This window comes from Athene cunicularia, assembly GCF_003259725.1.
Source record: "Athene cunicularia isolate RWA chromosome 1 unlocalized genomic scaffold, athCun1 chr1_part2, whole genome shotgun sequence".
NCBI classification, from domain to species: Eukaryota; Metazoa; Chordata; class Aves; order Strigiformes; family Strigidae; genus Athene; species Athene cunicularia.
Window position 1 is genome coordinate 6,074,420 of NW_020799092.1, and position 25,130 is coordinate 6,099,549.

General features: G+C 38.9%; 1 protein-coding gene across 8 annotated transcripts in view; it reads right to left on the minus strand.

Moving 5' to 3' along the window:
- Positions 1–4,790: 4,790 nt before the first annotated feature.
- Positions 4,791–25,130, minus strand: part of ABCC9 (ATP binding cassette subfamily C member 9) — a 76,665-nt gene continuing 56,325 nt past the window's right edge. For 6 of the 8 annotated variants that reach the window (XM_026868273.1, XM_026868271.1, XM_026868270.1 and 3 more), the window contains 11 exons: positions 22,894–22,986; positions 20,287–20,389; positions 17,978–18,079; positions 15,047–15,167; positions 13,938–14,068; positions 13,313–13,391; positions 10,277–10,385; positions 9,937–10,040; positions 9,091–9,224; positions 8,664–8,726; positions 4,791–6,520 (listed from right to left, as the gene is read on the minus strand). In XM_026868273.1, coding sequence (XP_026724074.1) covers positions 6,383–6,520; positions 8,664–8,726; positions 9,091–9,224; positions 9,937–10,040; positions 10,277–10,385; positions 13,313–13,391; positions 13,938–14,068; positions 15,047–15,167; positions 17,978–18,079; positions 20,287–20,389; positions 22,894–22,986 — 1,177 coding nt within the window. In that variant the 3' untranslated portion in view covers positions 4,791–6,382. Of the gene's footprint in view, positions 6,521–7,332; positions 7,503–8,663; positions 8,727–9,090; positions 9,225–9,936; positions 10,041–10,276; positions 10,386–13,312; positions 13,392–13,937; positions 14,069–15,046; positions 15,168–17,977; positions 18,080–20,286; positions 20,390–22,893; positions 22,987–25,130 lie in introns of all 8 variants that reach the window. The other 2 variants (XM_026868274.1, XM_026868268.1) reach the window with 1 other exon arrangement.

A 25,130-nucleotide genomic window follows, 5' to 3' on the forward strand; every position in this document is an offset into this window, starting at 1 on the left:
CGAGGATGAGATTATGCCATTGATGGAAGATAGATGCCATCTCTCATTTTAAGATCATATCACAGAATGACTGGCAACTCTGAGCCCTCTGATCTCAGTGCTGTGGTGAGACCTGGAGAAGTAGATAGCCCCAAACCTGAATGATTCAGCCATGAAAATCTGCAGTACTCTGAGCCTCTTAGAACCTCACGTTCCTGCCTCTGATGGAGAGGTCTAATGGTCATAGTGATATTACTGAAAGAGTTAAGGGCTTAATCTAGATAGTATGATAAAACCACATATAAACATCAAATATGAATCTCTAAGTTTCTGCTTTTCAAAGAATTTGCTGCTTTGGGTCATCTGTAACTGTGATACTGAAGGGTGGTGGTTCTGGACCATGTCATTTACACTAAGCTGCATTAGTTCCTTAGTTACATGGTTAAATATTTCACTGGACATTTAAGTGATATTTAAGGATCTACAGCCAGAAAACCCTGAAGTAAATTAAAGGGAGAGTTAAGAAATGTCATGGGAATAGCTCTGAGACACTCTTATGGGCAGTGGTAGTTGGCACTATTCATTACTTATTTATACCTTTTATCCAGAGGATGTATAACTATGTAATGTGCTTATATATTAAATGGACTAATACACGTACACAGGAATTAATGCACTGGGCAGTGAAATGTGCAACATGGTAATGTGAACTGAATACTGCTTTATTATGTAGTAATTCATAGGATGAAAATCTGTGTGTTCAATGAAAACAAAAGAAGGCATCTTGCACGTGATTAATTTCAATTACACCAAATAGAAACAAATTTTTATATATATGTGTTTATATATAAAATGCTTGTTTATAGTCCTTACAGAGTGTGACTTATTATATTAGATAAATAAACAGCTCCTGCCAGGAATGTATGTTGTGTTTGCATGGGTACTGTCTAGCAGCAGACAGATGCTATCGATAGTGAATAACTGATAATAACTATGTAGTAAATAAAGACTTCTCTAAAAATTTCTATTCTTTTGAAGGGTTACATTTGGAAACTTCTCTAACTCCACAGCATCATACAAGCCAATACTCTAAGCTGTCCTGCCAAGACAGCATCAGCACTTTGCTAATTTGTAAGAGTCGGAGAACTTTTGCCTCACAACAGTTTTTTGATAATTTGAAAACCTGATAATCTTTCCCACAATTCCACACAGAGGTCAGTTCTGGTGGAGAAAAACCAGAGCAGTAAAAAAACAATGTGGAAGTGATTGGGATGTTTGCATGGCAACAAAGAATTTGATTTACAGTTTTGTTTTTAGACTATTTTAAGTACTCTCTTAGTTTTGCCTTTGGAAGAATTTATTTGCAAAGAAACTAAAGAGCTCTTCACATGCCATCATCGAATTCATATCACAGAATTTACGTAATATATTTTGAATTTAAATAAGGTTTTTAAAAGATACTACTTGAGGTTATAAAATAGTAAATGTGCTGAATTACTTTTTGCTTTAAAACACATTTTATGGGAGAATCATTGCTCCAGAGAGATTTTAACAAGTAGTGGTGTGGTTTCACTACATATTTTAGAACTGATTTCTATTGGCAGTATCACACTGGGGATGCTGGGCCATAGTGCTTGCAATAGAAACATATTCCAGCTTTTGCCACTAGATAATGGAAACATAATAATGAAAACATGGCCCCTGTCCACAGCTTTTTATGAAGGTGGCTGTTTGCCTCAATATATTATATCTCCATTTGTGATAAAATGCCTGCATAGCTTGTTTAAAATGTACATGTGCCGTTTCCTTCAGCTTCTCATAACACATTAGCAAAACAGCATGTGAATGTATCGTCATCTTTTCACAACAAAGAATGACAGCACATTACTTTAGGAAGCAAAAAGAACACATATAATTAAATCAAACTATTGTATAAGAAGTTTGGAGAGACCTACTTGACCACATTCAAAATTGACATCTGTATTTTAAGAACAGATAATACAATTACTTTTTGCTGACAGAGGTTTTACATATAATGAGATGCCAAATCCTTTGGACCATATTCATGTTGTTGCTAATTGAATTCAGTGGAAGTGTATTAATTTATAGTAGAGGCGTTCTGCTTAGTTTACACTAACCTAAAAAGGGCTCATCCAAGTGCTTGAGAAACTTTTGATAATAGTTCTTTCAGCTGAATGAAACAGCTGGGAAAATCAGGCATGCTCTAGCAGATAAAGAACTTTTTCAGGTCTGCAATGAAACTGGAATTTATAAACACTTGAGATACCACTTCTGCATATCAATTTGCCTAACAAAGAAAGGATCTCCCCCTGCAGACTTTGCCTTGCTTATGCCCCTGGCTTAGCAGATCTATCCCAAACTTCTGTAGGGAAGTTTCCTGCCTTGCAGGAAATGCTCGTGGATCAGTTTGTCCTCTTTCGTTTACACATGGCTAAAATTCCACTGATTGTCTAACTCTCGGAGGCTCCCTGAGGCTATAAAATTAGCAATCAAAAAGGCAGACATCTGGTTCAAGCTCATTGCCTGGACTCCTGCAGAGGTGGGTGAGAGACAGGCACCTCCAGTGAGTGAATCATCCCATTGACTGATGTGACATGGATCTTTTCAGAAGAAATCTTTCTTCTGAACAGAAAGAAAATGAACCTTGGGTTGCTTGTACCACACACTTCTTTAGAATAAAAGATCACATGTGTTTTTGTGTATAAGCACACACACATACAGACAACATACTGTGTATAAAAGAGAAAACTTAGCCAGGTGGATTTAAGCGGTCTTCATAGCAAAGCAAAGGGAATATGAACAGTTAGTTGTAAGGGACTCTTTGAAATAACATATAATTTTAATCTAAATCAAGTTTGAAATTACAAAACATCAGCAACCAGGTCAGCCAGCTCAGAATTAGGAATCCTCACAGTCACTGACTTATTTCCTTTAAAAAAAAAAAAAAAGTTGCAAGTTAAAGGTTGAGAAACACTGTTGTGGCTCCACTTTAAAGGGGGTCTACAGGAAGGATGGGGGGGGACACTCTTTTTCAGAGAATGTAGTGATAGGACAAGGGGTAAGAGTTTTAAACTGAAAGAGGGTACATTTAGATTAGTTATAAGGAAGAAAATCTTCAGGATGCCCAGAGAAATTGTGGCTGCCCCCTCCCTGGAAGTGTTCAAGGACAGGTTGGACGGGGCTTTGAACAACCTGGTGTCCCTGCTCATGGCAGGGGGTTGGAACTAGATGATCTTTAAGGTCCCTTCCAACCCAAACCATTCTATGATTCTATGATTGGCAACAAGGGATCCTACTCGTATTTTGCTGCTTCTGTCAGAGAAACACTTAACAGAAAAAGAAATGCAGATGCGATGAGAAATATAATTCCGGATCTCTCACAGAGATGTCCATAGTTAGAAATGTATACGTGGCCAGTGTTTGCATTCAAAGGTAATTTTTAAAAGGAAGAATTTAATAGTTCTAGAGCATAAAATCACAATAATAAAAGCTTGCTTAGTTCAATGCTTGGAAAAAACAACCAACCAACCCCAAAACAAGATGATGCTAGAGTAAGCGCCCCCCTGAACAGGAGGGTGTTATCACAGAAAGCTAAAGAAAGCCAGGGGAATAAGGAGAGTGACGCAGACCTGTGTCAGAGAGAAAATGGAGCAGAGGGTATGGACCTAAATCAGGAAGAATGGGAGACTGCAGACTGAATAAGGATCATTCAGAGATACAAGAAAGAGCCTCAAAGAGGGTATGATATAAAGAGATTTTGAAGAAAAAGGAGGCGGCTGTGGCAAGAGAGTAAGGGCTAACCAGCAGAAGAGGCAGTGTGACAATAGTCAAAGAAATAAAATCTCCAGACTGATGTTTCCTTTACAATGTATATGTCACAGCCTAGGGAAACTGCTCCTAAGGAGTTGTTCACATTTGTGAACTTTACATGAAATTATATTTGCTTCAAAGACTTTGTCCCTTCTGTACCATTCTTAGTAACAAAACATCTGTGCAACTGTTGGGATTACCCTCCTCCATTAGAGGAAAACACAAAAAAGCAAAGTTCAGCCTAAGCACTTGGTGAGTATATAACATCATATGCACAATGGCTATAGTGCAAAGGGATCTAGTATATCTACAGCAGTTGATTTATGTTTGCTATCTCTCTTAGGATTTGTGTATGTTGAATAGGATGAATTGCTTCAGGAACCTAATTGTGCTTTTAAACCTGCTAGGCAGCTGTGGGATACTCTACAATGATCATCAAACATTTTGACCATGGTTAATGTAATACTAGGGCCAATATTCCTGCAAACCTCCCTCAGAATGAATGAAACATGTGGTAGGTTTTTTCTCATTCCATAATATATTTTCTTTTCTACATGTTTAAACAGCAGTGTAAAGTTCTATAGCTCTGGAGAGATGAATGAGCAAAGAAGGTACTTCTTAAACCTGGGTGCTCCTTAAACCCTGGCTCTGGGACAAATGTCAGAGGAAAGAGGAACTAATTATTGGTCCCTCTTAAGTACTTCAAGATACATGAAACAATCTCAGACCCATGTCAGCCATTTAATGTAATGGGAACCAGGAGCACACTGAACTACTTGGAACCACTTAAAATACATCAGGATTGCACTGTCATCAAAGATACACGATTAAACAAAGTTACTTGTACTTCATCTTCATACTGAGTCTGACAGCAATGAATCCAATTAGCTTTTCACTGAAGACAATGAAGTTAAATCAACAAGGATTTTGGCCTTTTGGCTCTGAAATCTGTGTAACAACATGCACTTCCGCTGCAAACATCTGCTTTATTTTTTTTTATTTTCTTTGTATGACAAAGGTCAACACAGGCAATTAATCCAGAAAAGAGCAAAATCTTTTCACAGCAGTAGACAGGGTAATCACAGAAGTACTTCCCCTCATGAAGTGTTCAAGACTGAGCTTTTTTGTTTAGTTGTGTCACACAGCTTTTTTTTTTTTTTTTCGATAGTTAAGATAGAAAAATAAAAAGATAAACCACTGTACCATTTTTACACTACCAAACTAAATGTAATCCTAATTTTAAGTCCTTTAACTTCTCCAAATTTCATAGCATTATTTTTTTGCCAAGTACTGTGCCTTATGTTCTTTTAATTACACTAGAAGTAGGCTTAAGCGCACCTAGTGTTCTTCTTAAATCTTATAACAGTAGATGAATAAGAATCACATTGAATACTACTAGTGAAGATGATTTCTCAAGACATGCCTTTGGAAGTATGTCTGTAAAACTCCTTCTGGAGGTTTACTGTCCATTGTGCAGTTATCATGGTTCAGAATCTAGCCATATGCGTTAGTCAAGTGCAAGCAACATTTTCAAAGCTGTGTGATGTAAATATGTATCCAAATTCACCTAAATTCTTGAAGATATAGTAATAATTTGAAAATGATACCTTCTTGGACTAGATCTGATTTAGAGATAAGCCGGAAATGTGTAATAGGAAAAGAAAGGTTGTCCCATGATAAAAAATAATGTGAAGGACGAAAGACATACAAAACAATTAGTGGTTGGCTAATTACATGCCATTTTAAGTAGAATATTTTAGTGGACATGTTTAAAAGATTGGCTAATATCAAGTTTATAACTTCAGATTAATACAAAGTCTTAGGATACTGGACAAAATTCCTCTATAAGCCTATCAAAGCATGCATAATCATAGAATGATTTGCATCTTTGAATGAAGAAAATCTGCAGAACAAATATGGATTTAGAGACTGACTATAGCAATAAGCCATCATTGCACTGAAAAATAGTAGTGACAACTATAATGTGCTAACTGAAGTGAAGGACAAGATTTTCCTTGTTTCTGATTAAATCTTTTCCCTCTTTCACTGCTCCTCCACTACACTTGACAAACAAAGTTTATGCCTTTGAAATGCGGCAGATTGCCCCAGGTGTTAACAGTTTGGATTTGTTTGTTTGGGTTTTTTTAATTTTTCCCCACTGGGGATAGAATGCTTCTGGGGATCTCTTGTTTCCTTGACAAAATGCACGATTTGATTGCTGGTTCCAGCATAACATATGCAGTTTATAAGAGCAGTGCATTCTTTCACTCTCTATAAAAGAAAATAAAGCCACTAAAAAGTCTAAGAAAAATGCCAAATTCCCAAGAAATAAAACCTTCTGATTCTGTGTGTACATGTGCATGTGTGTGTGCAGTTTAATAGCTTTTGAATGAAGTGACATTTTTATTGCTTTGAGGCATATGTGTGTTGCAATTGCTTTTATTATTTTGGAAGATGGAAGTGTGAAGAAGAAAGCTCTAAAAAAAGAGATAAAAGTGATGTTACATTGAATAGAAAATATTTGCATTTCATTTGTTTAAAAATAAGCAATTAAAATGCATCATACGATTCTTCACATGTCAGCCCGGACAAATGAAGCAAAGATGCCATCTTCTTGAGAAAGTAGGTTCTCAGGCGTATCATATTCTAAAATGTTCCCTCGCTTCATGACGATGACCAGGTCTGCAGTTAGAATGGTGTGAACCCGATGCTGCCGTAAAGAAAAGCAGACAGAAGTTTTCATTACGATAATTCTCACCGCAGTTCATTAATGGGCCTAATGCAAGGCACATGAAGTTGGTGAAAGGCTATCCTTGTTTGTAGTGGTATTTGGAGTGGGTTTTGTTCTTCTTTAATCTGAAGAGATCTCCAATTACTTTTACAGCCTCTGCCACAAACCCTGAAAATACTTAAACATGCACTTCACTTTAGGTCCGTTAATTGCCGTTATGAACAGCTCAGCTGCTGGAATAAACCCTACAGTGCCACTAAAATACATCTTCCCCTTTAGGAAATATGGGTGAGAAACATCCTAGGTATTCATGCACTGTCAGGTGGCTTAGTGTTCTGCCCTGCTCCTTGGTACCCTGACTGACTACTCTGCATGTATTTTAGGGCACTTCTGGGTTGTCTCCTTCTGTAAATAAATTTGCTCCCCCTGAGATTAACTTTGTACTATAGGCAATAGCCCCACAGGCAACAGGAATGTAAACAGGCTGGGTTTGTTTTCAGTTCTGTATGAATACAGCCAGACAGGTATAGGCAGGATAAACTCCAAAAGTGTGATATTTCACTATCAAGGCTGAAGGTCAGGGATTACTTCATGGGGTGGATTCCTTTGACATGATAGATTCAGTATTAGCTCTATACCTAAGCTTTAGTTAAATATGATTAGCATAAATAGTCATGAAACTAAACAAACCCAATAACCACACGATAAACACCTTCTTGCACTGTCATCTCAGAAGCTGTGCAGTAGAAAGGAAGCAGAGTGAAAGGAAACTAAAGAGGTAAAATAACTACCAAAGAGCCAGGAGTCTCATGACTGAGAGAGTCTACTTGTGAGTCTTCACCAAAGTGGTGAACAGGCCGTCCTCTTTGAGGAGTAAGTTTGAAGCAGTGTCACATTCAACTAGAAAGCCCTCAGAAAGGACTAGGACAATATTGGCATCCAAGATGTGAGATACGCGATGCTGGAAAAAAGAAAAGAAAAACAGGTGGGTGACGGAAGGATCAGCCATGAATGAAGAGAGGAAGAAAATGAAGCCAGCTCTGTGAGGAAAGCTAAATATTGAAGTGTGCCATTTGTCTTGGGACACCAACTTTAGAAAGGCAAAGCAAAAGAAAAGTGAGATTCCAGTCAGAAGGACAATACTGAAAATTTGAACAGCATGTAACTGAAGGAGAATATGCTTACTGTTAGCATCTTCAGCATTTACATATCCAAGAATCTTAGAGCCTATTGTAAATGAGCTAGGTTAAGTGGTTTGCCTGACACAAACTAGTCACTGACAGACTTGAGACCACAGTCCAGGAGGCATAACGCTAATCTCTAACCGCAGGACTGGATTCCAGACAAAGTAAATGAACCAGCTGTTAAAACATGTATTTATCTCATCGATAAAACATCTGTTTGTTGAGTAAGCCTGCTGTCACAAGGTACTCTAAATGTTATCTACTGTATGTCTGTGCATGTGTATGCATGTACATGTGCATACATATAAAAAAAATTATATGGAACTTTTGGGCACTAGGAGTGGCAGGAAAACAGGAAAAAATATCATAAACCTTAGTTGAACAGATATTCATTTTCTGAGCAATTCCCATTGATTCCAATTTTTAAAACCTTTACCACAAACCCAAGTTTTTATTCTGAAAGACAGAAAAGATAATCCAACTTGAGAAACCATACCAAAAAGATTTTGAAATCTCATCTCCCTTTATAAATCTGTGCCATGATTGTACACACTATGCATAGACTTCAGAGGCTAAATTCAAATCTAGATTTTGATGGAACTTTCAATAATGGTTTAAACTATGGGTTTGGTTTCAGTTTTTTAGCGAGAATGACTCAATTTTTCCTGGAGACGATGTAAATGCTGAAGTTTGCCTGTAAAATCCTTCCTCAGACCTAAGTATTTTAGTTTGGCCTACTTGGTAGCAAGATAGCATTTACTGCAATATTTCATGTTGATAGTATGTATGACTTGTTCTAGTATCTGGGAATATTCTGACCTTGTGTTTTAGGTTTATTTTATGATGTTTTTAGTTTTATACAGTGTTTAACTGGTGAAAGGCAAGATTAACTGCCTGAGGGATAAGGAAAGAGACCTTTTGCTGGCATCAATACTTACTGCTATTGTTACAACTGTGCGGTCCGCAAAGGCAGTCATCACAACCTTCTGCAAAATGTTTTCCTACCAAAGGAAAAGGCTTTCTTTAGTGACTACATCCTTTTACATTTTAATTCATGTGTCTTCAAGCACATGAGAGAGGATCATATTCCATACTATCTCTGATCTGCGCACCAGATTCTCAGTAATGAAATGCCATATCTGTGAAAGCAATGATTTTCTAAAACATTTCATTTTGTCTTTTTTCCCCTCACCATAGACATCAATCCCCAAAACACATCAATAGCAATGGCTGAAACCACACACAAGAGAAAAGCAAAAAAAGTCAGGTTTTTTTTGGCTAAAGAGATCTCATGGCTGAAATTTATGGGAGATGCCTTTTCTCCAGGTAGATCCATGCATCAGTGGTGCTAATTGATATACTCACTGTGGCCATGTCAATAGATGCTGTGGCTTCATCCATGATGAGAATGCTACTCTTACGAACAAAGGCTCGGGCCAGACAGAAGAGTTGCCTTTGCCCTACACTGAAGTTCTCTCCTCCTTCTGTGACCATTGCATCTGTAATAAAATCAGATACTTTGAATGTTGACCCACTAAAATGAGGTATGTTCGTACAATCAGGACCCAGTGAGTTTGAGTGGGCACCATGAAAGCTCTGCTTGTGCACTATTCCAGGGACAAGCAAAATCCCTGTAAAAGCCAATAAACATGATCTTGAATGAACACTGGAACAGAATAATACCAAGGAAAGTGAGCACAACTTTTTGGGACAGGAGAAATATATCATTAAGCAGATAGTTGGCACAAATAGTTAGCAAGTCTGGTAGACTGAAGGATAATACCTTAGTAATATGAAGTACACATAATGTGGAAGGAAATAAGTGAGTTTTCTTCATGAACCAAATCTGAAATTATAAGGAAAATGCTCTGTCAGTGTTCTAGACAAGAGCCACAACTCTGCTAGCAGAGTCAGATTATGCTTATGGAATGGAGGTAAAACTGCTCTTTTTTAACTCTTTGCTGACTAGTCACCCTACTATGATGCTGAGGTGCTGCAGGATTTTTCTGCAATGAGTGGAAGACTACTCTTCACCTTTTTAGTGAGAACGTTCTCTCCAGCATAGAGACAAGAATATTCATCAGGTGCCTGTGAACTTCTACCTGATGGTTCAAAGTGTAAGATTCTATGTATTTGTTTATATGTGTGCATGCTCATGCATGCATAATTTCATTATTGGCCTATGTTCTCAGAGACTTCGTTCAGACGTACCAAGGCCTCCTGGCAATGACTTGACCATGTTCTTCAACTGAGCAATCTCCAAAGCTTCCCACAGTCTATCATCGGTGCACTTGCATTCTGGATCCAAATTAAAGCTGCAAACAAAACCATAATAGGAGTCTTATTATTGCAATTACAGCTTTTTCAGGTCTTGTGCAAAGGAATATTTTGGTATTGTGCATGTTACTTGACTTTCCTTGGACAGACTGTGTAGATAGATTTGACTGAGCTAGGAAGGTTCCTGCCCTTTTCCATCCCTTCCTGTTCCACAGTGCCCATCACAAACATGCCATGCAGTGCTGCTTGTCACCCCCCAGTGACTTACACCTACCGGATGGAACCACTGAACAATATTGGATCCTGGAGAATAATGGAGAGTCGGGAACGGAGAGTATGAAGAGGCAATTTGCTGATGTCTATTCCATCAATCACTATTCTCCCTGTTTAAAATAACATGCAGAAGACATATGAAGGAATTGCACAAAGTGTGTGATCTGCAAGTAGCAGACAGAAAGATAAAACAGCTAGTTTGGGCTGGACTCCACATGATGAGGCAGCTTGTCATATAAACATGATGAGTCTCTCAGCACTGTCATATAAACACTTGGAAGGTGAATGTATGTAGTAACACAAGCCAGAGTGAACCCAGCTTATTAGTGACACTGTTGCCTTACTCTCTTTATTTTTCTCCCCTGCCCCCTCCCTTAAAAGAAATATATGGCTTCCATGCTATGTGATTAATGATAGCACCAGAAGAATAATTTATTATGGGGCAACCTGAGCTTTACAGTCAAACAAAGTGAAAACAAGAGCAATTTATGCAATTAGCCACATCCTGTGCCTTTCTCTGTTCCCCTTGACTTCAACAGTTACAGAAGATATTTAATTTGAGACTGTGCACAATTTCTTTTACATTATATATATGTATGTGTCTGCAGTCCATACATCAGGAGCCAAAACTATCCTTTGAACTCTAGAAGGAATGGAGTAGCATTAACTTTTTAACAAGAGGCAGATTAGAAAAACAAAAAGGATGTCCTACTCCAAGGCATTTTAATACCATTCATGCTGGTTCCTACAGCTCAGTTTTATTTCAGTATTTGGTTGTGAATTAGCCACATACTGTTCTGCTAGCATAAGATTGCTGGAAGCAGTCACATTAATCACTCCTTACCCTAGTGTTCATTCCCCAATAAGAAGTTGCTGCAACAGCTGGGATACTTGGTAAAGTAAGGGGATTTTTCCTTTTCTAGTCACTAGTTCAGGTCAAAAGCATATGGATCTCATCTGAAAGTCTGATTTATGATGTGCTGGGTGTGGCAACTGCTGGTATTCAGGCAAGGGAGATGGGGGAAATGTGTAAAAGAAACTTGGTTGGCTGCTCTCTTCCCTTGAATCCTCAAACAAAAGCGAGGAACTACTGACTCCACTGGCTTTCCCTGAACACAGAAACTTCCTCCAGGTTATGGGGAAGGGATGGGACAGGGCAAACTGAATGAGGGTATCATAAAGGGTATTTTCATCAGGCTCACTTCTGCAGTTTCCCTGTGGGTTACTTCACTGGGCAGTTGCGTTCTTCCCTGCGAAGTACCTAACATTAAGTTCATCAATTATCTCTCCCAAGAGCAAGAATCTAACTGTGAACTGGCAAATACACAGATGTTCAAAGCTGTTCACATATGCATCTTCTGTCATTCCCAGTTGTCATGATACTGCATTTTATAGGTTCCTCTGATTGGCCCAATTCCAATGAAAGACTTAATCCCCACCTAACTGGACTACCAATAGTCTTACACTTTTATTAGCTGGTGAGAGAAACCAGGATTTAGTTTGTAATGTGCAAAGCCCAATTATTTTCAGACTTTCATAAAGCCTGAATCAGATCATAAAACTTCAGCATGAGATATTAGTGGTTGCATAAACTTAAGCAATTCCTTTTCTTCACAAATGAAGACATGAGAGAAGGTTAGCAGGAGATGAGGTGGAATAAATTAATATGACATGCTTTGGGAATAGGGGAATGCATTTTTGATAGAAGCCATGGTGCTCAAGGAAAAGAAAAGAGCAAATGAGGAGACCTAAGGAAAAAAGTAAATTAGGAGTTGAGAAAGTGGGAAAGTAATGAGGGTGACCAAACAAGACAGAAGAGGAATGAGAGGTAGTTTGAACAGAGGGAAGAGAAAGGAAACACTAAAGAAAAAAGAAGGAAGTGAGAACAGGGGAATAAAACAGAACATGTACAAATTTAAAGACATAACAGAGACATAACGGGCCAAGATGGACAACATGAATGAAATCTTGGCTCTTGAAGAGTTCCTGTAACTTTTATTAGAGCCAGGGCTCCACCCAGAAGTGGACCAGCATAAAGGCCAAATATGGGTCTAGCTGAGAGAGAGAGGGATGCGCACAAAGGATAAACAGATCTTGATTAGAAAAGACTTAGGCATTCCCATTGGGAAAAATCAGGGATACAGAAGGAACAGGCAAAGAAAAGATACAGAAAGAAGATTAAAGTAGAAGGAAGCTTAAAGTTGACCATAAACATAATTATTATTGTTTGCAGTCTTTATATACCCAGGAACCCCAGTCATGAATCAGAAACCTATTTACCATAGATACGTATAGGCATAGAACCACAACTAAAGCAAATATTAGCTGCATCAGATTTACTTGTCTTCCCACATCCTACAGGGGTTTTCCTAGCAAATGTTCCTTATGCAATGGCTAAATTAGAAACATGGAAATCTTTGAAACAAAAAGATGACTTTCCAGTAGGTTTCCATATTCCTGCAACAACACACACGTATATCTGTTATAAATGCCAGGATGCATATTGCTGCATACCAGTCCACGCCAATTAGCTGGGAGAGTGAAATGCTGCAGGAGTGAAACCAGCAAAATATTTCCAAAACCTTCAGTCAATTTCTGCTGTAGTTGTGGGAAACCACAATAAAATAAAAATAAATATCAAGGGAATGGACTTGTGGAGATCTAGTTTCTATTCTGCTAGTATTTTGACAGCTATTATAAGATAATGCAGTTATTCTTTCAGAGAAATTTAGAGGCTCCAAAGGATTGCATATTTTTTCTGACTATCTCAAAAATGGCATATTGTTTTGTCAGACCATACACATAAAAAATTTTAAAAATTAGGAGTATAATCTGTGTGTAACATTCCCTGGAAGAACAAAGCGCTACTCACAATAGGACACTGTACTTTGAAGGATCAGGCATAACAAGCCTCATTCTAATCAAGTATCTTCTGAGCCTGAGAGCCATATAAACTATCAAAAAGTCTCCTCACTTCTTCTGAAGAAATAAGGGGGAAGCAGGTCAGGACAGACAACATACTCCAGTGAAAACTAACCATCAAATATGTCCACCATTCTGAAGAATGCCAAAGACAGGGATGACTTGCCGCTGCCAGTACGACCACAGATCCCAACCTGCAAAAGAACGCAAGATGTTACTTAGAGAGGAAAGCTGTAAATCAGACTAGCAACTGATTTTGGGAAAGCAGGACTGGATCACCCTAGTGGTGAGTAGAAAGGTCTTCCCAATGGCCGGTGGCAGACAAGCACAGCAAGCACACTCCCCTTTTCTGCTTTTCAGCATCATAAGGAGCTGCCCCAGGAAATTTTTGAAACTTCAGCATTTTGATCTAGACTCCAATGTCACTATATGCTGAAATGTGAGATATTCTTACATTTTTACCCAGTTCCAGTCTGGTGTTCATCTAACCTCATTTGGCCGCCTAGGTTCACTCTATGCAAGGGAGATGGACTTGGAAAGAAGTGGGACGCTCAGAGGGAAAACTGATCCCAGCTTAAAATAAGATGTCATCAGTGTAAGTTTCTCGACTCATGTCCAGGGATCTCAGAGAGGACGATCAAGGTATATAGCTGTCACTACAAGTTGCTATTCTTGCTCTTCTGCCATCTTAGAAAACACAATAAGGAATGAGGACAATAGGTAATTGCTTAACTTGGTACCTTTTGTCCTGGTTTGATATATGCCTTAACGTGCTTAAGAACAGGTTTCAGGTTGTTTTCATATCGAACACATAAATTTTCAATCTTGATTTCTCCTTCCTGGGGCCAGTCTTTGGGGACTTGAGAGGGATCTGAAATTCCAAACCAAACCAAAACAAAGTCAATCAGAGGGTCACCCTTTATGACATTCCCCTTTCCCCCTCTCTCCTGCCTGGGCACTTTCCTGAAGCCACTCCAGAAATGGACTCCCATTTCCCTGCCAAGAGGGAGCTAGGAACTGCCCGGCAGGTGCATTAGCACTTAGCTTCCAGATCTCAACACGTAAGAAGAGAGGGTAGATGCTGAAATGGCTCTTGGCGACAAAATGGGGAGAAGCTAAATGAGCAGAGAAGAATGTAGTGTCAGTGCAGTGTTAACATGCTCTTTGGTCAGTAACTGGCACAGGAAGGGCAGCCCAAGGAAGGATGTTGTTACTGCTGTGCAATACGAGCTGTTGACATTATCACAACTCATATTTCATCCTGATTTGTAAATACACAGGCAGGTTTTGTCTCCAGACTAATGGGCTTGTCTTTCCAGGGAAACTTGCTGACCTGTGAGCCTTTTTGGTCTCACATTTCAAACACTTCTAAAATACCAGTCAAAGCCAATTTGAAATATGTGGAGTATGAACACCAATGTGCAGTTCAGGAAAGAGTTGGTGAGGTCTGATTGCCAGTGTCACCCAGTCTTGGAGTCCCCATTTGCTGCAAAGATGAGAGATTTTGAAGCATGTGACTGATGGTGCATTTCCAATTTTTATCCATATTTTTATTTTCTAAATAGCTACATGGATGTTTTGTTCATCCCACCTATAACTGTGCCCTGGTACTTTCTGATTGTATAGGGCCATGCTCTGTCTCCTTGGCATTTGGTAGTTTTTTGGGGTTTTTTATGTTGACTGGTATGGGCTACATATCTCATAGCCGCTTTTGGCTGTCCTTGTCACTTAGATCAGAGGGAGTTCTAACACGGCAATGAGAACAGATTTTGGCCACCAAAGATGTGTATACATTTTGCATGCTTTCACAATTACTACATTAAAACCCCAAAAGATTAGAGTGCAATACCCAAGTAGCCATCATAGTTTTCTGACTCCATGTTCAGGAAGCTGTGGACTTTCTTTACTGCACCCATCTGCACCTCCAGATCAGCCAGATTCCTCACCACCCAGTTCAGATAGTTGGTTATCTGCATCACAAAATGAAAGCAAGGACAGGGTTCAGCCTTCTGTCTATTCACCTACCTGTTTGCAAATAAAGGTTGGATAAATTTGTAAAAGTCTTTGTCCTAACTCAGCACAGTGGGTTTGTTACTGACTTTACAACAGTTCAAGACTCAGTGCAGCAGCATCAACTACCTAATAAGCCAGTTGTACTCCAACACAAACAACCCTGACATAGTAATTTAGTGTTCAGTATTCTCATCCTTGTTTTTTGAAGGAGCACTATGGAAAGGTTGTACCTACTGTCTGAAGATGTGGCTGATTAAGGGAATCTCTTGTTCTCAGCATCTAGTAATCAGTACTGAAAGGCATCTTTAAGCACACAAACAGAAAATGAATAAAAATTTGAAGTGCTGTTTGGAAATATGAAATTTTCTAATCTTTCAAAGACTGTAACTAAGGATTAAGAAAGTTCACTTTGCAAATATATTGAAAAGATTTGATGGGAATTTAATTTCTGTTTCTGTGTGCATATTTAGATAATTTCTCTCTGTGGAAAATGTGAGGTTTTTTAGCATAGAAATGTACGACAAAAAAACGTATTATCAGCTCAGTGGTATTTCCTTCTTGGTTTTTATTCCCATCTATCATGAAAAGGATTTGATCAATAGTGAAGGTACTACCTGTAGTAGATAATAGTTGATAATTAGTTGTCTAACAATGCCCAGTGACTTAGACAAACTGATCTCTAGTCAGGACTGATTATTTAAAGCTGAAAATTGTAAAGGAATTTCCTAAACATTTCCTAAATGTGCCTGTCTGTACTTAGGTGCTCATGAAAAAAAACCCTGATCTTATTAGGAACAGTTGATTGCCAATCACCTTCAAAAATTGAGATACTTTACATACCTGATTAAAGGTCTAGAAATTTAACACAGTGAAAACAACTCGTACAGAAATATATTCAGAGAAAGGTTTTGCCGTTTGTTTGTGGGAAATTGCTGAATCTGCCAAGTGAGAACTTTATTATGAATAAATCACCCAGCCCCACTTCTTTTTCACTAACCTAAAACTGGTCCAATAGGCATACAGTATATAATTTTCACTGAGATTCAGCAATAACATTTGTTGTCAGTTTAGAGGATTTAGTTGCTTGATTTATCCTTAAATAGAGTTACTTAAGGGGGTATTATTTTCTTCATTGTTTAGAAACCTGCTCATTCAGTGTCCAGCTTTTGAGTCAGGAAGTTACAGAAATGGATTTGCAGGTAAGATAAACACTGCAGAACTGCTGCTTGAGGAATAGCAGGCTGCAATCACAGACCTGGCAGATTTCATAACAGAGCCTGGCATCTGAAAGGCTCTATCCATTATTTCAACCTTCATCACTGTTGTGCAAGGGAGTTGGCAGTGTTTGTACAAGGGGAGAGAATAAGCTTATGGATGTCTACTGTAAACACAGTGTTGGTACAAACAGTTTGCTCTCATTTGGGTCCAAACATAAGCCCTCTCTTAGCTACAAAGAGAAATGATAGAAAAACCTGTGTCAAGGCACATAGGTAATGATCCAACTGCATTCTAAATTTCATCAGTGTCACTGTGGGGCAGGAGAGAGAGACAGGTAATCACTTGGTGACTGCAGCATTTTTTCCTCTGATATGCCAGACTTCAGCACATGGCTAAATTTACACTAATGATCTGCTTGCAAACAGAGACTAAATACAAAGAAGGCAAAGATGATGCAGACATCCTGGTGCTTCCAGATCTCTGCTAATGAAGCAGGATTATCAGGAATGTTTTCGGAGTGCAGCTGAAGCAGTGGGACTGATTCCCAGTTGCTGGCAGATTCTTACACTGCTGCAACAGCAGCACAAAGGGGATCTAAGGCCACCCTAAGGCAGCGGCTGAGGGCTTTCTGTTGTAACCATGGGCTCGCCAGCATTTACATGCAAAGCCAGATCTCAGTATTAGACCCATACCCATATCCCTCCCTCAGACCAGTGCCATAAAGCAGCCAGATTTCTGCTGTGCCAGCCATGATTTCAGAAATTCTTCCTGCCACTATCCTCATCATGCTTTTATCCCCACTCTCATGGTTAATTCAGTGATATTTCTACTCTCTATTGTTGATTGTACTCACTCTGTGCTCATGATGCACTCTCAGCTTCTCTTATAGCTTAGTACACTAAAACACTGTTCCTTCTCCATGATTCAGCTCAAATAGTTCAGTGCTAAGTATAGTGTCAAAATGCCAGCATGCCACCAAAATCTTGTTGTTCGTAACCCCATCTCCTCTGCTTTTCTACTGCTCCCTGTCATGATGATTTCATGCCCACCAGCCCCAAAGGTCCCAATCCCCAGATCCATTCAGAATTACATGGACAATATTGGGCATCTGAGTAGTTTCCCTCCAAAGGCAGAACTGGTATTTTTGGTTCTTCATCAATTATTTTATTTGGTCTTTGGTTAAAGATTGCTGAGGTTATGACAGTCTGTGGAACAGTATTTTCTGGCAGGTTTTGCTATATACAGGCAGAACCAACATTGTGTTGTGCAAAACAGAGTGCACAGCAGGTCTTCTTACGCATTTTTAATTTTCCTGCTCTGCTTGAGAGCATGCAGGGCCTGGGAATGGTTGTGGTTTTTTAATTGGCTCATAAAACCTGAAGCAAGTCCAAGTTGCCCTGAACTCTCTCAGCTTTGGCTCAAATCCATTATTTGCAAGATTGTTTTTTTCAAGATTAAGAAGGCTGGAAGATAACCATGTATATTTTAAAAAATACTGTAAAATTAATACATTGGTCTGAAAGTTCTTATGCTTTGCCTTGATACATACCGTCAGAGCGTACAGGAGACCCAGCCCCACAAACCCCGAGTTAGGCCCTTCAGTGATGGAAGTGACAGCTGCAGTCAGAACTATACAAGCACCAAGGTAATCCTGGAATGAGAGAGATGGGGAGAGAAAGATTCTAGACAACATTAAAATGCAGCAACAAGAAAATTTATTTAATTGCACAGCAGGTCCACTTTACTGAGGATTATTTCTATACTGATGCCTAGTCCTTAATTCACTCCAAAAAGAGGGGGTATAAAAAAAAATTGAATGAGCACATAAAAAAATATAAAATCATAAGAATGGCATAATAATGACACCCCTAATTCCTACCACTAAAACAAATCAGTTCTACTCTCTCCACTCTCCTTCAGATCTTCTCAGACATGGGTTTGCGCCCCCCAAAAGAGAAGTATCAGTGACTTCACAAAATCCATGAAGAATTTTGGTAGAATTTATACAGGTCATGCACATGTTTTATTGGCAAAGTGGGCAGACTGACAGACAGTGTTTATGTCATGCAATGGGACACCATGCACGGTGAAGGCATCCCTAAGCCTGCTATATGCTCACAGCCTGCAGTGAATCACCATGTGGGTGCTGGCAGTGTGGACTCTGAAAGCAGTAGAGCTGTGTAGTTGTGGTGCTGCAATGAGCCTTGCTCTGGCCACAGCACTTTGAGTTTCAGAGTTATTCTGTGGTAGATACCTAAAGGTTCTCAGCTCTGTTGCATGGTGATGACTTGCTTTACAGAAATTGCTGTGTAAGCTGTATTAGAAAGATCTGACTTCTAACAACCTTTGCAGGAGCTTGAACCCATCTTCTTGATGTGTACCTCAGTTTTGAAGTGAATGCCACATATGATGTCATGTAGTTGTCAAGGTGCCTGATCCACGAGACTGCTGGTATTTCCACTCTCCCACTGCTCCCTGCATTATGTTTACTTTGGATTACAGAGTTAGCATTTTCCATCCATTTTTTCTCCTCCTCTCTGATAATATCCTGCCTGGAATCTTTCCTTCTAAGATTTGAAATGAGGGCTTCCTAGTTCATCTGTCTGTAAAAAGTATGATGAGTAGATGACAGACTCAACATCTACAGGGAAGTAGAAGCACAATGTTCTTGAGTCTCCATCAGCAGTTGAGACAGAACTTCACAGTCGCTATTAAATCCTACAGACTTTTGAGTGCTCAGTACCCCTGTGCCAGTAGGCTGAGCTAAATGAACTATTCCTTGGCAAGACCACATTATTTATAATTCTATGATGAAGCAATGCATATTCTCGTATCAAATTCATTATGCACGTAAGCAAGGCTAAGACCATAAGACATTAACAGGCATTGCCACAGCTTATTCCAGGACTGGCTATTGCTCTATTATTTATATGTCTTGATTTGGAAGCAAGTAGAGTTGATCTTGGATGCTGTAGGAAGCCAAAAGCTTCATGTACAAGAGCAAGCTTTGCCATCATAAGAAATGGAGCACAGCCAGCATACCAGGAAAAGAAGGTGAGCATACAGCCTTTGATATGAGGATTAATCATGTCCATTACTATTTGCGTCTAGCAGAAGCAGGTCACTGCTCTGTTTATTCACTGCTCCTTTAGTGTCAGATGAATAAGGAAATCACAGTAATTTGCTTGCCTCTTCTCACCTTGCTGATCAGGAAAGTTCCTGATGTACTGTCCCTGGAGAGCCCCCATAAAAGCCAGGAGCCTGTCTCACCGGCAGTATCTGCATTGTGCCCTACTGTCATTTGGTTTTCTGTTGGAGTCTAGTTCTGCCACCTTTTGTGATACTGAACACTAAAATCACAAACAGTATGGCCTCACAGCTGCAATAGGGTCTTAAATTACAGCTATGGGATTAAAACTGGTGCTGGAGAGATACCTCAGGACCTGGAAGCTCAGCAGTGCTTAAAACAGCCCTGGCAGAATGATGGCATAGTTCATGAAACTACTAGAAAGCTGTGCTCTGCTTTGAAAGTAGTTCTTGCAGGAGCAGTTCTGCAGATGCCACACAGTAGTAGAGAAAGCCTTGTTTCAAATTATGTAAATGTTTGTTTTTGCACTCTCTTCAGATGCTAGACATCAAAACAGCAAAAGATGAGGGAGACTTGTATTTTCTTACTCCTGGCCAAGAAAGCTGAAAAACCCCTATGGGTTTAACATAAACAATCCCGATCTATTTTAAGGAACAGTGTGTATAATCTCATTGTGAGATTAATTCTCATCATTATCTTCTCTGCATGAGACGAAGTCTCTGTTTGCTTCCAAGGTTTCAAAACCATGGCTGGGATGAAACTGAACGTACCGTCCTGACCTCCAGCCATCTGTTGGCAGCCGATAGAAATAAATAGGCAATGTTGTTCGTGTCTGTTAGTTCCAGCATACGTTGTTTAAATCTGGCTTCATGCCTGCCAAGAGCAAAATTGTTATATTACAACATATTACACACTCATACACAAAAGGATGAAGCATTAAACTCTTCTCTCCCTCCCCTCCTTCCAAACCAAAACTTTTTGCTCTTCTGCTTTTGTATATTTTGTGTTAAAAACTCTTCCCTAAGGACCCATACCTGCTGCCAGGGCTTTCCTTAACCAGGCATTGGTTACAATGAAGGGGAATTTTTTAGACAAGCAATTATATTGAACTAGATTTTAGATCAGAGCCTATCCCCTCAAAGAGACTGCAATGCTAGTGTGCGAGGGCTGAGTTATACTTCCCAGAGCATATCTGCTTTTATTGCTGTGGGCTGTGGCTGCTGTTGCCCTCTGGTCCTCTCACCTCTCAGCTGTTTTCTCAGCCAGTCACACCTTGCCTAAGCAACTTGGAAAAACTATGAGGGAGAGATACAGATCATTTCCAAGTTACAGAAATTAGTGTCGTTACCTCCACTATCACTTGTTTCCCTCTCGCCCACGTAATGCCAGTCAGATTTGAAAAACAGTGCAAGGATGCCAGAGAGCCTAAAAGCCCAGGTACGCTTTTGGAGGGCAGAGGGAAATCTCTGTTGGTCTAAGTGTAGTAAATTCATGGTGCCTTGCAGTACTTTAGGTATGTCCTGCAGTCAAATGGAAACCATTTTTTTTTTTCATAATCTATTGTCTCCCTCACTTGAATAAACTAGCTGAACTTCACTCAGCAGTTTATCATCTGTTTTATCATGGCAAGCTCTTCCATTCTGAAGTCTCAGGGCCCTGCTGTAAAGCACCTGTAAACCCTGTTCTTTTTTTTTTTTTTTTTTTTTTTTTTTTTTTTTTTTTTACCTTTTCCCACTGATACTTTATTTCCTTCTGTACAGCTTGTAAATATGTCAGGTAATCTCCCCCAAACAGCAAATGGTAACAGTAATGACACAGGAAGGAGCAGATATGCACTGACTATTTTGCTCATCTGCCTTTCTGACAGCAAAACTCCCATTTTCCTAATGGAAAATCTGACATGCTCAATCTGTATCTTTTCATCCACGTCCAGCTGATCTTCTGAGCACTTTTAGACTTTTATCCTGTCAGATGACAAACAGCAAAGGTCACTGAAATCGCTTTCTGATTATGTGACAAGCTGCTCTATTTTATCCTGGAACATACTGAACTCAAACTGCAGAGGATGACTAACAGGACTATTAGTAAATACGAGCTTGCTGACAGAAAACACTGGAGACTTCAGGTTTGGTTGACAGTGGAGAACAGACAGGGAAATGAAATGGCTTTGATTAGCACCAGAGATCATGGAAAATTCAAGTGATGGTTATGATGCCTACTCCTTCCCTAGGACTGCCTTTTGCTCTCTCATCCAAGACCACATTGACTTTTTGTAAGGTAAAGAAGAGTTGAACCACTCCTTAGAAGTGCTAAGCTCCTCTTTCTCAGGAGATAAATGTGATGAAAGGCCACTTTCAACCTCTCAAGATGCATTCAGCATACATCAGTCTCAGGTCTTATTTATGACAGTGTTTCAATACATCATTCTGGCTGTTAAAGCTTGTTAGAATATTTCTTGTTGAATATAAGCTTGTTAAAGCATTTCCTGTTGACCACTGGCTCACATGTCTTCCACTCAACATTTTTGCTTTTTCTGCCACAGTCCTTACCATAGCACTCCGTACTAATAGCCTAGGCCCTAAAGCTAGCTTGAACTCATGAAACAGTCTTAAGCTGATCAGATAGATGTGTAAACAGCATTGCAATGATATCTGCACTGGTTCAAAATTCTACATTGTACAGAATGAGTGCAAGTTACGCTTACTGGGGAGCAACTTCAAGCTGGCACTTTAACAGTCGTGCTAGCTATACTGTAGTGAATATACAAGGAGAATTTGGTCTATATTTCATGTAGTAAGTAGAGAAAAAAAATATAAGCATGGAAATTTGGAAAAATTCTTTTAATCTTCTGGAATTTATTTTTCAGTTTTGGTTGACAAGGTTACTGTTGTAGTTTTCTTGGCAAGTCTCTCAAATTTCATACTGACTCTCAGTTGGAGACTGCTGTAATGATGTTTCTCTGCTTGAGGAGTGTGTTAAATACAGAAATGATTTAGGGGCACTTGGATAGCACAGCTTATAGGATAGAGCAAGGAGGTTTGAAAGAGTAGTGCCTGTGCCTGCCTGACAAAGGAGAGCTCCCTGCTGTCCAACTAAGGCATGGTTAAACTAGAGACACTGAAAGTTTAAATATCATATCCTAAAAAATTAATCATCTTTAATTCAGCAGAAAACCAATAGATAAATTTTTGTGTAACTGAAAATATACACAAGTGTTTAAAGGCATGGCAAAGCAACACAAAACCAAAATCTCTTCCCTATTCTGAGACAACATTTAAAGTCCACCAATTCAACAATCTTCCCTCAGACATACTTCAAGTAAGCTCCATGTGCCAGACCAAAACCCAAGCCTCCCTCCAATCATTTGTTTTACTAACCTGAATGCTCTAATGGTGGTGAGGCCTTCAGCTGTCTCAGAGAAGTGACAGAGTAAAGGTAGCTGGGTGCTGTCGTCAAGTTCCTGGAGGTCCCTGGGAGTATGAAAAACAACAGACAGCCCTTACAATGTAAACACCTCCGTAGAATTTGACTGCATAACAGACAAGAACAGACATTTTATGTATTGCACATATTCTTTTCAGGATCACGAAAAATAGTATTTCTATAGTGTAGAAAGACACTGACGTGGGAATGTCACATTTCAAACATTCTAATTTATTAATATAATTAATATCATTAAATTCAGAACAGTTGATTTTAAACTGTTATTTGTGGATCTTCCATCAGGTATAAAATAGTGTTCGTGTATCTGCAAGTTTATCTATTTTATTGCAACTGTATCGGCTAGCCTAACAAATAGGGTGCCTCTGAATATAAACCTTGCCTCATTTTGAGAATCTGTAAGTTCCACAATATGCTGAATGTAGAATATAACAGACTATAGCAGACCTTCCATTTGTAGTGCTAACGTTATCACATTGGTTGAAATAGAAACATCTCTGACAAAGAAATAATATGAATGAGAAATTTCCTCAATTATTCAGCGATGGTATTTTCAAGACCTGCATGGAGCAATGATATTTAGGTCTAAAAACCTCCAGTCTCCTGAAACAGGAATGTTTTCCAAACCACAGAGACAAATACATCTTTCTGTAACACTGCTATTGGCATAGCAGCCAGTTGTATAAACAGAAGAGAGGCCAGACCACTAGATATTTAAAATCTTTATTAAAATCCTACTATGTTTGCACACTGTACTAGATAGGCCAGGAGAAATAACTGCTCCATGATGCTGAATGTTACAGTATACAGAACTGAATTTGCTGTTTACGTTTTGATGATAAATACGCTCTCTTTCAAATTTATGATGGAAAATTCACATAAGTTTTTGAGAGATGTAATGGAAAATACAACAAAGGGTCAAAGTGTGGCAAGGAATACTGTAAATATTTGCATTTCTAAAAATTAATGAAGCTTATATGCCTGGAAAATACTTCATGTAAGTAAGTTATAAATACTGGCTGAAGCTATTCCTTCATCCTACACTTCCCAAAACTATTATTTCTACAAATAAATTTGATTTATTAATTTCTATTGTGGATTAAAATAACACAAGTCAACCCTGAATGCTTCATAAGTGATTTAAAAGAGTTTAATTTAAGCAGATTTTAAGAAAAACACTTGCTGATACACATTTCCTCAGAAAACTGTAAGGGAATAAAATGAATGAAGTACTTATGGACTTGCAGAGCCAATGGGTGCATGTGTATGTGTGTGCTGACTTACAGAGGAGATCAACCTCTTGCTAGCTTGCATGGTATGGCTATCAGTATAGCATGTGGGATAACCAGGTTTGGAGATGGATGGAGACTTTACTTTCACATATAAAATACAGAGAGAAACTGTAGCAGTCCCCTGGGGTCTAATATATCAGATTTTGCCCACTCTTCTGTATTTTAAGTAATAAGTTTAAACTGTGCACTGCTATGTGTAGAAGACAGGGTGACACTCAGAAGACCACAATGGATTTAACAATGAAAACCAGGTCTCCTAGATTCCTCAGCCACCTTGAGACTGGTGTACTGCCACATACAGCTTTAGTTTGGAAACCTAGTGGGGAAAGAACAAGGTTTCTGAAAAATCTCAGAGAATGTAAGTAAATTATTTCAGAATTAAACACTTTTTTTTTTTTTCTGTGAATTCTGAATATAGAGTTTTCTTACGAATAAATCTCCTTGGATATTCTGAGGAAAGCAGATGAAAATTAGGGTAAAGTGAAGCTAAATTATTGATATATTGCTCTGTGCCCATCATGCTTCATTAAGGGGAATAATTGACACAATTCTTTCTCAGGCTATGTAAGTAAGGGTATTATCTGTGAAGCCAGCTGTACTGGTATGCTCAGTTGAAAATCATCATGTCTCTTAAAGGGTTACTGAAAACCAGCAGCTAATGCTTTACCATTGAATATACAATGGCACTGGCAACTGCAGAGACAGGGCCAGAAGTGACAGTTGCTAATGATCATAGGTTGTTCTGGCCTTCCTGCAGGTCAGCAGGCAGCTTGATGGGCATATTTAAGTATCAGAAAGTGGAGTAAATCCAGCCAGAAATATGGCTGATATAAAAAAAAAAAAAAAAAGAAAAGGAAAAAAAAAAAAAAAAAAAAAAAAAA